At 33.7% G+C, this 15380-nt stretch overlaps 2 protein-coding genes across 8 annotated transcripts in view; one reads left to right on the plus strand and one right to left on the minus strand.

Moving 5' to 3' along the window:
* The window catches only part of LOC136027341 (uncharacterized), a 60777-nt gene extending 49580 nt beyond the window's left edge, over positions 1 to 11197 (minus strand). For 2 of the 7 annotated variants that reach the window (XM_065704490.1, XM_065704486.1), the window contains exon 1: positions 11064 to 11197. Coding sequence is in view for 3 of the 7 variants with exons in the window: in XM_065704488.1 (XP_065560560.1) it covers positions 19 to 24 (6 nt within the window). In the remaining 4 variants the exon portion in view is untranslated. Of the gene's footprint in view, positions 1 to 18; positions 109 to 11063 lie in introns of those variants that run through there. The other 5 variants (XM_065704489.1, XM_065704491.1, XM_065704488.1 and 2 more) reach the window with 5 other exon arrangements.
* A 1969-nt stretch (positions 11198 to 13166) lies between these two features.
* Positions 13167 to 15380, plus strand: part of LOC136027345 (uncharacterized) — a gene marked incomplete in the record, with an annotated part of 76230 nt that continues 74016 nt past the window's right edge. Inside the window, 1 exon segment of the mRNA XM_065704501.1 lies at positions 13167 to 13262. Within this exon segment, the coding sequence (XP_065560573.1) occupies positions 13173 to 13262 (90 nt within the window).

Here is a 15380-nt window from a genome sequence, read left to right on the forward strand (position 1 = left end):
TAAGTTATAAAAACCAACCGCCATAAAAAAAAAGCTGTCAACATTTCCGTATTATAATCCTTATTAAATCCGTATTATAAAAAATAATATTTAATATTTTCTCCAAACTTTTTTGCCTTTGCACTTCTCACCACTATAGCGAGTGAGTCAAGCTTTTTATTATCAACAAAAAATTGGTATTGAACCATCTTTTGGGGTCATGCACTCTCTTTGTGACAATTTGTATAGATCAAGCCATTTAGCATGTCGCCTAACTTTGTGGCATCGCTTAGTAACTATGATACTAATGAAGAGTAGAAAACGAGGATAAAGATACAACTTGTATATTCGTAAAAGTTATATTACACATTAAATATTAGCTCTTTGGGGGTGTAACAAGAAAAACAGAACGAAGAGATAGAAATGCATAGAAGACATTTAAGACGAGCGTTTTAAGTATAGGTAATAAAGCATTAACTAGTCACTGTTTCTTTCTAAAAATAGTGTTTTAATAAACAGTGTCAACATTCTTTCAGTAATGAAGAGTAGGAAGTGAGGATAAAGATACAACTTGTATATTCGTAAAAGATATACTAAACATAAATTCTGGTTCTTTAAGGAGTGTAACAAGAAAAATATAACGAAGATATAGGAATGCATAAAAGACATTTAAAACAAGGGTTTTAAGTATTGGCAATAAAGCACTAACTAATCACTGTTTATTTTTAAAAATAGTGTTTTAATAAAGAGTGTCAACTTTGACGAAATCTCAAAATTTACTAATCAAAATTATACTTTTCATAACAATGTAGCGTATCTTTCCATTTTTTAAAGTTAAATGTATTTCGCTTAAATTGAAAAATTTTCGATTTTATAAGGAACAGTCGATCTATCTATTCCTACTCTCGCTATATCCATTTATTACACGGTCGATGTCTACATCAATATTTTGGTGAACGTTTATAATGGCTAGTCCTGTCAGTTTAGAGCTCTTCTTTAGTATTTCCTCTTCTATTCATTCTAAAATAATCGAATGAAGACCAAATCGTCAGAAAAATATGAATTCTAATGAAGATACATGTAGATATGTGCTTCAAACTAAGTATATGAGTCGTAATACTCCTTATAAAAACAAAAAATTATGTCTTTGTTATCTTTATATTTGATAGGTATAGATTTGTGATTTAAATTCTCAGGGTTTCAATCTGTGGAGATTTATAATTATTTTTTTTGTATCTTGATTCTTTCAGATATTCAATTCAAACGTTAAATCTCGATGTCTGTTGACCACACACACAAAAAAAAAATGAAATTTGACTCAGATTTAGCATTAAGTAAGAGAATCGTCCTATAAACTTTTGATTTATAAACAACAAATCGTGGAAATACGATTGGATGGCATGTATCAAAATAAGCCTAAAATCCTCAGCGGTATATATAGGAGCTTAGACAATTTTATGGACAAATATATGCAAGCCCTATACAAAAAATAACTATATTTTGTGACTGGTTGGTATTGAGAAGGTGAGAATTTCTGAAGTAATATTGTAGTAGGCTTCCGTTGCCGTGGTTAAAACAAGTTGCGTGAATTTCCACTTTTCATCAACATTTTATCAGTAAATGTTCGAAAAAACATCGATGCCATTCCACTGACTCAAACTAAGAATTCCGATACCCATCTATACCAACTAGAAAAAAACACATAATTATTTGCCTTCTTTTACAAAAGATTTTCCGAAAATCTGTTTTTCTTAAATGATTACTCCGACCTTTAAAAGAATAATTGGACTCATATAGGCCTAATTAGTTATAAGTATATGCTTATATATTAAGTATTATGTATTATATACTTATATATTAAGTATATACTTAGTATACACTAATTTGTCATTTAATTCAGAGCTTTAATTTGATTAAAATAGGCAGTAAGTGGCCACCATTTGCTCACCAAAATCCTAAAGTTAAATTAATAATTTTTGCACCTCTCAAATATTTACTTTCCATTATACAAATTTCCTAAAAAACCAAAATGTTGTAAACACCACCCCGCTTCGCAGAAAAGCAAACCCAAAAAATCGAAACAGACAGCCAAAAAAGTAATGATATTAATTTCTTCACCTCAGTGCCATAGCAGAACTCGAAAACAAATTTTTGACGGTAAAAAGAAGTAAATATTTTGCTTTTCAGCCTCGTTGTGACAGCACAATCCTGAAATATCATTTCGACTGCCTAAAGATGTTAGGACTTTAAATTACCCCCCCCCCCTTTTTATTACAGAATGAATATTTTCGCCTCTCAGTTGGCTTTTGTGGTAATACGGACAGATTCCCTTGATAAACATAAAATTAATTAAATACTTTTTTGCGGTATGCGTCATTAGTAAAATCTAATAGAGACCGTACTAAGTAGCTAAAACCTTGTTTCAAAAATACAAAAATAAACTTTCGTCCCAAGCCAAACCAGAGCATATGGTCCCAATCACAAATCTACCACTACATCAGGGGGGCACGCCCCCCACCCCCTGGATCCGCCACTACTATACCTCGCTCATGGTGCCTTATGTCGCTCAAGATAACAAACATATCCGTTGATGTTCAGTGTTCGAATTGTTTTTAGGCCTATCTCTTCATTAACAGGTATATCTTCGCTAAATGAGTCGATAATATTAGCTCTGTCTCATTGCCAAAGAATGAAAACACAGCTAATTAGATGTTTTATTTTAAAATGATTTCATAATCAGATTGAAATGGAAGGAAACATTGAAGTCTCATTGCTAGTGACTTTCTGCAAGTTATTAAGTAATAATTTTTGTAGGCCTTTAAAGTTTTCTTGCAGTTCTTTATTCCGCCTAAGGTTTCTTTATGTGGAAATGGGGTAGATTGTCACAATCGCGACAATTATCTTTCGGTATAATTTGGAAGTATCCAACAAAATAATCAAACAGTTCGTGGTAACAAACTGTCGTAAGGAGCGGCCCGGCTCAATAGTAACCAAAACTCTAAAAAATGGAATTTTGATACCAATAGCTACATCAAAAGAATCGCGTTTTAATGATGATTTTAAATATATAAATTTCATCAAGTTTAGTCTTACCCATCAAAAGTAACGAGCCTGAGAAAATTTGCCTTATTTTAGAAAATAGGGGGGAAAGCCCCTAAAAGTCATAGAATCTTAACGAAAATCACATCATCAGATTCAGCGTATCAGAGAACCCTGTTATAGAATCATCAAGCTCCTATCTACAAAAATGTGGAATTTTGTATTTTTTGCCAGAAGGCAGATCACGGATGCGTGTTTATTTGTTTGTTTGTTTGTTTTTTTGTTGTTTTTTCCCCAGGGGTGATCGTATCGACCCAGTGGTCCTAGAATCTTGCGAGAGGGCTCATTCTAACGGAAATGAAAAGTTCTAGTGCTCTTTTTAAGTGAACAAAAAATGGGAGGGCACCTAGGCCCCCTCCCATGCTAATTTTTTTCCCAAAGTCACCGGATCAAAATTCTGAGATAGCCATTTTATTCAGCGTTGTCAAAAAACCTTATAACTATGTCTTTGGGGATGACTTACTCCCCCACAGTCCCCGTGGGAGGGGCGACAAGTTACAAACTTTGACCAGTGCTTACATATAGTGATGGTTATTTGAGAGTGTACAAAAGTTTTCAGGGGGATTTTTAGGTTGAGGAGGGGGGTTGAGAAGAGGGGGATACGTTGGGGGACTTTCCTTGGAGGAATTTGTCATGGGGAAAGAAAATTTTCATGAAGGGAGCGCAGGATTTTCTAGCATTATATAAAAAAAACAATGAAAAAATAAATATGAAAAAGTAATTTCAACTGAAAGTAAGGAGAAGCATTAAAACTTAATACGAACAGAAATTATTACACATATGGTGGGCTCACCTCCTCCTAATACCTCGCTCTTTACGCTAAAGTATTTTTAGTAATCTCAACTATTTATTCTACGGCTTTTGTGATTCAGGGGGTCATTCTTATGAAATTAGGACAAAATTTAAGCTTTAGTGTAAAGAGCGAGGTTCTGACGAGGGGGTGAACTCCTTCATATACGTAATAAAAACATGAGAATACAGAAGTTCGTTACGTAAGCTAATTTGTAAGTTACGGATATCTTTTACTTATAAAAACATTCGCAAAAAATTAAAAGTTCTAGTTGCCTTTTTAAGTAACCAAAAATCGGAGGGCAACTAGGCCTCCTCCCCCGCTCCTTTTTTCTCAAAATCATTCGATCAAAATTATGAGAAAGCCATTTAGCCAAAAAAATAATATGCAAATTTCGTTTTAATTATTCATCTGCGGAGAGCCAAAATCAAAACATGCCTTGATTCAAAAACGTTCAGAAATTAAATAAAAAAAAGGTTTTTTTTTTTCTTACGGAAAGTAAGGAGCGACATTAAAACTTAAAACGAACAGAAATTGCTTCGTATATGAAAGGGGCTGCTTCCTCATCAACGCCCCTCTCTTTACGCTATAGGTTTTTACTGTTTTAAAAAGTAGAGTTAAGAGAAAGAGTCAAACTTTAGCGTAAAGAGGGGGCGTTGATGAGGAAGCAGCCCCTTTCATATAGGAAGTAATTTCTGTTCGTTTTAAGTTTTAATGTCGCTCCTTACTTTCCGCTAAAAAAACTTGTTTTTTTTTAATTTAATCAGTCACAAAGGTGAAACTACATTTTATCAAGTCAGAAATGCAGAAACTCGTTTTACCAAAAAATCCGTAACACGTCAGGATATTTAACTAACAACAAATATATTATTGGGGCTATATATGGGACCAGTGCTCCAACAAGTACTCAAAATTTTTACTTAAGTATCAAGTATTAAGTACTCATTGTTTTTTTTACTTAAATATCAAGTAATAAGTACTTTCCAAATTCTTACTTAAGTATCAAATATCAAGTACTTGCCAAAATTGTACTTAAGTATTATTTCAAGTACTACTTCAAGTATTTATTCTATGTATATATATATATATATATATATATATATATATATATATATATATATATATATACATATATATATATATATATATACATATATATATATATATATATATATATATATATATATATATATATATATATATATATATACATACATACATAGAATAAATACTTGAAGTAGTACTTGAAGTAATACTTAAGTACAATTTTGGCAAGTACTTGATATTTGATACTTAAGTCAGAAATATCAAGTAATAAGTACTTTCCAAATTCTTACTTAAGTATCAAATATCAAGTACTTGCCAAAATTGTACTTAAGTATTACTTCAAGTACTACTTCAAGTATTTATTCTATGTATTTATGTATGTATGTATATATATATATATATATATATATATATATATATATATATATATATATATATATATATATATATATATATATATATATATATAATATATATTTATATATATAAAAGTAGATAATAAAGTAGATAGTCTTTTTACATAAATTATCACTGGAAGACCGAATCCGAGAAGGCACATCTATTAAACCAAATCGAGCAACTATTTTTCTGTTTTGGTACCATCTAGGAAGCCGGAGGAGGAACTTGGAATATCTGAAATAAGCCGTACGTAGAGTATGGGGATTTTTCTTACGAAACAGATGAGCCATGCCAGATAAAAACAAAAGCACAGGGGCGCAATAAGCGTTATAAATCATGCACGAACCGTTCCAGTTGTAACGGCTTTTGTTTGGGATATTTTTCCGTAAGCGACGCGACTTGATTCACTAGGCATGAAAAGGAAGTGGAAAGTGCTGGACCAAACCACAGACCAAGCCAACTAACTAAAGAAGAACATGGCAGAATTGCAGTCCCAGCAACGATTGGACCGATCACATAAGGGCTATTAAAACAAATAAGCTCGCATTTAGACGCATTAACTGACGGTCCAATCTTAGATAGTTCATTGGTTGATAAATTGTAAAGCAATCCACGGCGAGTCCGGGCAACAAGAAGAATGTTGTCTGCATATGCAACAGAAGACAAACCAATATTACCGTAAGAAACAGAACTTTTAAGGAGACGCAGGAACGATGCAAGCACACATTTAGATATACTAGAAGACAATACGGCAGAAGTTGCAACCTATCTATTTCTAGCAGCAGTTTTCACACCATGAAGTGACAAAAACCATGAGACTAAGTCGAAAATCTTCTGAGAAAAAAGGAATAAAATAAGAGCTAAGAGCTCATATGGCACTTGTGACGAGGTCGGAAGAGCTCATATGGCATGAGCTCTAGCAAAATTATAAGAATCAATAGATTAATTTAAAAGAAAAATCAGAGGCTTAATTTTGGTCGGCATTTAAAATAAGAGCTCTGAGACACAAGGTTCTTTTAAATATCAAAATTCATTAAGATCCAATCACCCACTCGCAAGTTAAAAATATCTCATTTTTCTAATTTTTCCACTCCCTTCAGTCCCCCCCCCCTGATGGTTGAATCGGGAAAATCAACTTTATCAAGTCAATTTGTGCAGGTCCCTGACACGCCTACCAATTTTATTGTCCTAGCACGTCCAGAAGTACCGAACTCGCCAAAGCACTGAACCTCCTAACTACCCCAAAGAGAGTGGATCCAGTCCGGTTTCGTCAATCACGTATCTACGACATTTGCTTATTCTACCCACCAAGTTTCATCCCGATCTCTCCACTCTAAGCGTTTTCCAAGATTTCCGGCTTCCCCTCCAACTCTCCCCCAATGTCACCAGAACTGGTCGGGATTTAAAACATGAGATCTGAGTTACGAGGTCCTTCTAATATGAAATTTCATCCGATAAAATTCAAGATCCGATCACTCCTTCGTAAGTTAAAAATACATCAAGTTTTCTAATTTTTCAGAATTAACCTTCCCCCCAACTCCCCAAAAGAGAGTGAATTCGTTCTGTTTATGTCAATCACGTATTTAGGACTTGTGCTTATTTTTCCCACTAAGTTTCATCCCGATCCCTCCACTCTAAGTATTTTCCAAAATTTTAGGTTTCCCCCTCCAATGTCACCTGATCCGTTCGGAATTTACAGTAAGAGCTCTGAGACATGATATCCATCTAAATATCAAATTTAATTAAGATCCGATCTAATTTTTCAAAATTAACCGTCCCCCAGATGGTCGAATCGGGGAAACAACTATTTCAAATTTAATCTGGTCTGGTCCCTGAAACGCCTGCCAAATTTCGTCGTCCTAGCTTATCTGTAAGTGCCTAAACTAGCAAGACCGGAACTGACAGACCGATAGACCAACAGAATTTGCGATCACTGTATGTCACTTGGTAAATACCAAGTGCCATACAAAGTAATTTTTCTCTGGGGACGGAATATTTAGTTGAAGGTTGGCTTCAGTATGACTTATTTTGGAAAATGGTTGTTTCCAGGCTTTGGGCAAGCCATGGGTGGAAGTAGTTTTAGGCCCTACTAAACTGAAGGAAAAATCGACTTTCTTAAAACTTGAAACCCCCTCTCCCCGCCCTATTTCAGATACGGCTTGTGATATCAGAGTTCGATATGAGCCCTGATCCTAGTCATCTTTGGTCTAGCTTCCATTTGGATCCGTTGCTCCATTCGCAAGTTATACTAAATTAAACCAAAAGCTTGACTTTTTTCAGCACTTAAACCCTCTCTCCCTCGTTCTATTTTGAGCTAGGGTTTTCATCTCAAAACTTGATGCCTGTCACGGTCTTAGGCACCTTTGGTTCAATATTCACTGAGATCCATCAATCTCTCGCAAGCTACACTGAATTAAGTGAAAAACTCAACTTTTAATTAAGCTTGGGTCTACATCCCAGAACTCAATGCATATCATACTCTTAGGCATCTTTATTCAATTTTCATTGAAATTCATCTCCATATGCAAGTTACAGTGAATTAAATGAAAAAGTCGAATTTTTTTTAACACTTAAAGCCCCATCGCCCTAATTAAGCTCAATTTTAATCCAAATAGTTCAATTTCAATACAAATCTACTCGATTGCACAGACGGACGGACAGACAGACAGATCTCAAAAACCTATCCAGATGGATATTTTCCACTGTCCAAATAGGTGATGATACCTGCATGATGATATGCCATTGTTTTCCTTGTTTTGGATCCAATTAGCCAACATGGCTACCTAAGACGTTGTAAAATCCGTCCGTCCGTCTGTGTAATCAGGTATATGGGGAGAAACGTTGGTTGGATTTGCATGAAAATTTTGATGGCCAGATTTGGTGCCAAGGATCATGAGACACATCAAGTTGAAAGATGAAGACCCTAGCTCAAATAAAACAGGGGGAGAGGGCTTTACCTGCTAAAAACAGTTTTTCGTTTAATTCAGAGGAACTTGCGAATGGAGTGATGGATCTGAATGAAAATTGAACCAAAGAGGCGTAAGACCATAACACATACCAAGTTTTGAGATAAAGGACCCTAGCTTAAATATAACAAGGGAGAATGGGTTTTAATTCCTGAAAAATTTAAGTTTTCGGTTTAATTTAGTATAACTTGCATATGGAGTAACGGATCTGAATCTAAACTATACCAAAGATGCCTAAGATCAGGGCTCATATCAAGTTCCGGTATCACAAACCCTATCTCGAATAGGGCAAGAGGGAGAGGGTTTCAAGTCTTAAGAAAGTTGAGTTTTCCTTTAATTTAGTAGGGCCTATAACTTATGAATGGAGTGACAAATCTGAAGTCAGATTCGTCTGAATACCAGAATTTGCTGAAACGAATTTGACGAAATACCACTGCATTGGATCCTGCTAGAATTATCTAGACTTGTTTACTGCAGACAACATTTAGATGGGCAAAGATTCATAGCTTCAGTAGTTTTACCAATAATATGGTTCTGAAGATGATGAAATGGTAGAAATCTGGTTCAGTTGACGAGATGACAAAACTTAAACACTAATGTTAGAAATATAAGCCCAAATGGACTATAGTATGCAACATTTAGCACAAAACAAGGGATTTTAGCTCACTGTCGACCAGTGAACTGCGAAATAATTTCAATTTTCTTTGTTATATAACTTTTAAACAAAAATTAAACCAAGTGTTAATAATACTATAATTTTTTTTGTCAAAAACAAATACCTTATTTCATATCCAAAAATAGGGCATGGAGGTATATCTGAGTTTACTCTAAATCTAAAGGGTGATGTTTTCTTGTACATTGCCAAAGCACAGACACAAAAAAGCTATATCTGAGTTTGCTCTAAATCTAAAGGTGATGTTTTCTTGTACATTGCTGAAGCACACACACACACAAAATTTTCGTGTCAAAGGTAAAGTATTTGAAAAACAAGTACATTAAAAGTATCTTCAGTAATAAGTATTTCGTAATCTTACTTAAGTATCAAGTAATAAGTACACCCTAGAGTTTTTACTTAAGTACAAGTACAAGTAAGGGAAAATTTTACTTAAGTAGTACTTCAAGTAAGTGACAGCACTGTATGGGACCATCAAGGGTAGAGATAGAGGTATTGTCAGAAAATTAACCACGATATTTGGAAGGAGCATAAAGTAAGAAATACAATGGTAATATTTTTACACTAGCATCTTTCCTTCAGAAGAGTCACCCAACTGTAATTTTATGTGGAATGGTATTACTCATTTTTTATTGCCATCATGAGATTCAATACAAACAATGAAATACATTATTAAGACTATATCTGAGACCATCAGGGCGGGGATAGAAGTGGGGTGCATTGTCAGATAAATTGTCGTTTTACTCGGAAATTCAATTTTAAGGCCTTTTCGGACCTTCAAAGAGTATACATTTTTTTAGTTTTGCCTATATAAAAGGGTTAAAAGCAACAGCACTTAGCCTACGTATTATATCGACCACACCCAAGAAGTGAAGTTAGGTTAATCATAATGAAATATACCGCAATATGATGAAAATGTACACGGAGACAATTAGCTTCAGCTCAGTGGAAACTATATTGTAGCTATATTTTAATAAATATTTAGTTGGTATTTTGTCATGTCAGATTATATTTTGCATGCATGCAGCCTCGCTATACTTTACCCCTGACACCCTTTAATGTGCAAATATAAAGCCCAAATAATATATACCCTATCCATCTGCCAAGCGTCTCAGTTGTTTCAACCCCATACATGTAGATCCAAGTTCTCGAGTGTGTCTGGCTAACAGATAAGTAACAAAAAAGGCCTCGAGTGGTAGGCTATGTTCACCTTATTTGTAGGTCAGTAATGTAAATCCATACAAATTTATCAGAAGCAAAAAATAGTAGTACCATTCGAGATTACATTGCATTGTTACAGCTCTTCTGGAAGAAATATAAGACAAAACAATAGGCTAGCTTAGTAGCATTAGTCCTTATTTTATGTTATTTTCAAGTGCCATGGTCACTTTTCTGACATTGCATCCCACCTCCCTTTCTGATGTTCCATATATAGGCCTAGGATAGGTCTGTAGGCTACATTAATCCAAAAGAAAAATTTAGTCGCTTAGATAAAACTGAATTTCATCGAGTGAAGATAGGGTACTTATCGGTTATATAGTAAACACTCGGGAAGTGACGTTCGAGTAATGCTAATGAAATCAAACAAAAGACCCAAAGTTTCATCAAATAGAAATGTTGGCCTACGATGAAAATATAATAGTTTAGAAACAATTTTGGGCTATATATCTGAGCATTAGGAAGGGGAGGGGGTAAATCATAGCATATATTGTGCTAACGTAACCTAACCAAACCAAAATACCAACTTAACTAAGATATAGCTACAATTTATTTTCCAACTAAGCCAAAGCTAATTGGGTGGTATTTGCTTGACCAGTTTCTTGTGTCATGTTCGCATCATCCACGACCGAAATTCTATAGTGTTTATGGTATACCGTGTTTATTATATAACCGATAAGTACCTAAGGTTGTCTAGACTTTAAGACGACTCAAGAGATGTAAAAACAGGTAAAATTATAGCAAATCGTATAACTGGTATAAAGTGAATATACCACTCGATGCCTTTTTTTATGCTCTTTACGAACATCTAGCCCAATCCTGGGGTGGGTTTATTTAAATGGTAATCGAATACTAGATAATATAGAATAAACAAATTCTATTATAAACTTACGACTAAATTAATAGTCCTCTTCAATTTTGAAAGAGTCAATTCACTATGCTATCTGCGACTGACGTCTGAATTGGACATGAGCTTGTTTTAACTTATTTCTCCTTCTGTGAATGTAACGAACGATGAAGAAAAATTAGAACTTGAAACGGAAACAATATAAACAACTCAAGGGGCTATGCATTATGTTCCTCTGGGTATAATGGATGTACATTTGCAGAACTAGAGACAGGCTTAGAGACAACGGAGGCCCAATCCCGGTAAAACATGTTTTAATTGGAGGTTAATTATCCCTCCCAGATCATGTAAATCCAATTTAGAATTTTATCTTAGAGCATTATGCCTCGAACTGGGAGCAACACTACCAGAGAGGTTGTGATTTTATAAATAAGAAGCTGTCGAGTTAAGAAAAAAAATATACATTATATATCTTATATTTTCTTTGTACATAGTACTACTATAATATTTTTACTAATATAGTACTAATTAATAATATATAGTATAAATCCTCGGACATGTTAAAGGGCATGTTCTTATTTATTAACTTAAAGTTCTAAACCAAATGTTTAATCAACATGTAAATATTTTCATACTTAAAAATAAAGAGTTAAAGATTCATGGGCTCTAAAGGTAGCTCCACAGCACCAACTTTTTTTAGTAAAATTGTAACTTTTTTAAGCAAAACCGTGCAAGGATTTTCATTCTCCATTATTGGAGGGCCGAAGCGGGCTAAATCAAAGTGTTTTAAAGTTAATTTAGTCCAATTTCCATTGTTTAAATATTGAGCAAATAATTCCACGACAAACTAATTCCGGTTTAAAATGGTCTGTAAAGTAACAAATTTAGGTATTTTCAGAAACTGGAACGGTAAGTCTCAAATTCAAACCTCAAGTCTCCTGAAATTTTGACTTTTGGGGGTAAACAAACATAATATTCCTTATATTTTTTGGCTAGTTCTGTATATATCTAGGTGAAAAGTATTTGATTTGATAAGCGGAATTACTCCTGAGTTGCAATTTATGTTGGTGCGGATGAATTAATTCAAAATATCGTGGGTAATTGCATAGTAAAGTCAACAATCATTTTTCGATAAACCTACATAGGATAGACAACCACTTGTTCAATACATGCTTGTGAAAAAAGTACTTGACCAAGGTCAATAAATCTATCCTAAAAGTTAATTTTACATTCGCTAACTAATTTTGTTGAAGCATCAAAGATAGTTGGCCCGCACAGAAATTGCTTACCCTAGCCTTCTATGCAAGGCCGTATCAAGGGGGTAGGTGGTTTGCATATAAAAAAATTTTTGATGTGGTTTTCACCCACCAGCCGAAAAGAATACCCCCCTCCGAAACAAAATCCTAGATACAGCCCTGCTACCATCCATTAAGGTTGCTATATTTACTCTAGTATTAGGTGATGTCGCTTGTTGATTAGTGTCGTCATTGCTTTTGAGGAAATAAATTACCATTATTGTTAACAATATTATTATTGCTGTTTTAATTATGTTATAACCTACCAAATTTTGAACGAACTCGTTACATCTTGTAATTTCTTATTCTAACATGCAAAGAAAAATTTCAGGTAACTACTTAGTAGCCTAGGACCCGAAACTACTCTTCGTACCAACTCTCTTTAAAATATAAAAGAAATTAGTTTACCAATGAAAATGAAACTTTAATAATTTTTTTTTTTGTCTTAATACTTTCAGATATTCAATTCAAACGTTAAATCTCGATATGTATGTTGACCACAAAAAAAAATTAAAATTTGACTCAGATTTAGCATTAAATAAGAGAATCGTCCTGTCAAACTTTTGATTTATAAACAATTAATCGACAGAAACTCTTGAAACTCTCTGAAACTTATAACACACTTCAGTTTAATATTTGGTTCTTTGATTTGGAGGAAACTATCCCTTTTCCAAAATCTTCCTTACCTCTAATCATGCCCCCCCCCCCTGTGCAGTAGGTTCTAAGTCCGTCTATCTAGTGTATATGCAGCGGCATAGTGCGCAACCCCTTGGTCTGGCTAGGTTAAATCTGATCGTTGATTCGTCATATTTTCAGCAGGAGAAATTTTTCAATTGTTCTAGGCAATGACTCACGAAACATGTCAGTTGTTTTAGTAAATTTGTCCTTTCGACTTGGAAACGGATTTTTAACGTTGACGTTTTGTAAGCTGGGAACCAAAATAATCTATGTAAGGGTATTTCGTAGTAGTAAATTTTAAATTAAACACCTTTGTTTTCATTTACAGATTTAAATACTATTTTCCTTAGGAAAAACTTTTATTAAACCGCTTTAATAAGAAAGGTGGTAAGACTGAGTAGCCAATAGTAATAACTGAGACATTGGTTTGGTTTCAGAAGGAAGCAAATTACTTAACACTATGATACTTATTAGACTGAGAGGTAAATTTATACATGATTCCATTACTGACATAGGGACAAGGTGAGCCCGCTCCTCAGTGGCTTTTTCTATGTTCATTCTAATTATAACAATCGTTCCATTCCAAACACACCCCACCCCCTGATGGTCACATATATTGCCATAATAATATATTTCTCCGTTGTTTTGCAATTGCCGATGTTTCGTTTTCTTTATGAACAGGTTCCTTGACCTGTCAAAACCGTTAGATATATATGCTATCTGATTGTAAAAGAACGCCGGATATGTTAGATATCAAATATTAGATTATAATGATTTTTAATAGCAATTAAAAAAAAAGTTTTTTTTTAACTGAAAGTAAGGAGCAACATTAAAACGAACAGAACTTAAAACGAACAGAAATTATTGCGTATATGAGGGGGCTTGCTCCTCCTCAACACCTCGCTCTTTACACTAAAGTTTTTTAGCACTTAAAAAAAGCTTGTTATTGTTCTGACTAAAAGAACACAGTGTATCAGGAGTCATTCTTAGAGAATTGATACAGAATTGAAACTTTAGCGTAAAGAGCAAGGTATTGAGGAAGAGCAATCCCCTCATATACGTCAGGGGCAGATCCAGAATTTTCTTGAGGGGGGGTATAAAATAGGTTGCTTGATAAACTTGTGAACAAAGAAATAAACGCAATTTAAAGGGAATCTCGACGGTAATATGTCGTAGGTAGATAGTGGAAATGATCGTAATTTTAATTTAAAATCTATTGAGGGTTAAAGTTCTAATAAGTCTGTTGAAATTGGAATGGTATAAAATATTGACACAAAAATAGTAAGTTGTGAAAACCACCCTGCCATAAAAAAAACTGAAAAGCTGTTCACCATCAATTAGAAAAATATGATATTTAATATGGTACTGTGTATTATTCTGAACACAATCAATAAGTGAAGTTAGGTTCTTTCGTGAAACAAGTACCTTTAATATTTTCTGCTTAATTTTTTGCCTTTGCACTTCTGACCACTATAGCGAGTGAGTTAAGCCTTTTATTGTCAAGAAAAGGTCTTGAACCATTTTTTGGGTCATGGACTCTGTGACAATTTGTATAGGTCAAACCATTTAGCATGTTGCCTAACTTGTGGCATCACTTAGTAACTATGATAGTAATGAAGAGTAGGAAGTGAGGATAAAGATACAACTTGTATATTCGTAAAAGATATACTAAACATAAATTCTGGTTCTTTAAGGAGTGTAACAAGAAAAATATAACGAAGATATAGGAATGCATAAAAGACATTTAAAACAAGGGTTTTAAGTATTGGCAATAAAGCACTAACTAATCACTGTTTATTTTTAAAAATAGTGTTTTAATAAACAGTGTCAACTTTGACGAAATCTCAAAAACTTACTAATCAAAATTTTAGTCTTCACAACAACGTAGCGTATCTTTCCATTTTTTAAAGCTAAATATATTCAGTATATTATAAATATATTATACAGAATTCACAATTTTATAAGAAAAGTCTATTTCTTTATTTCCACTCCTGCCATTTTTATTTTTTACATGGTCGATATCTACCTCAATATTTCGATGAACGCTTACAAGGGCTGATCCTGTCAGTTTAGAGCTCTTCGTTAGTATTTCCTCTTCTATTCATCCTAAAATATTCGAATAAAGACCCAAATCGTCAAGAAATATGAACTCCAATAAAGACGCATGTAGGTATGTGCTTCAAAGTAAGTATATGAGTCAAAATACTTCTTAAAAACAAATAATTATGTGTTTGTTATTTTTGTATTTGATAGGTATAGATTGGTGATTTAAATTCTCAGGGTTTCAAGCTATGGTAAATTTCTAATTATTTTTTTAGTGTTGAGATTTTTAGATGTTCAATTCAAAGTTTATATCTCGATATCTGTTTAGCACAAAAACAACAATTTG

This window comes from Artemia franciscana, chromosome 5 (genome assembly GCF_032884065.1).
Source record: "Artemia franciscana chromosome 5, ASM3288406v1, whole genome shotgun sequence".
Lineage (NCBI taxonomy): Eukaryota > Metazoa > Arthropoda > Branchiopoda > Anostraca > Artemiidae > Artemia > Artemia franciscana.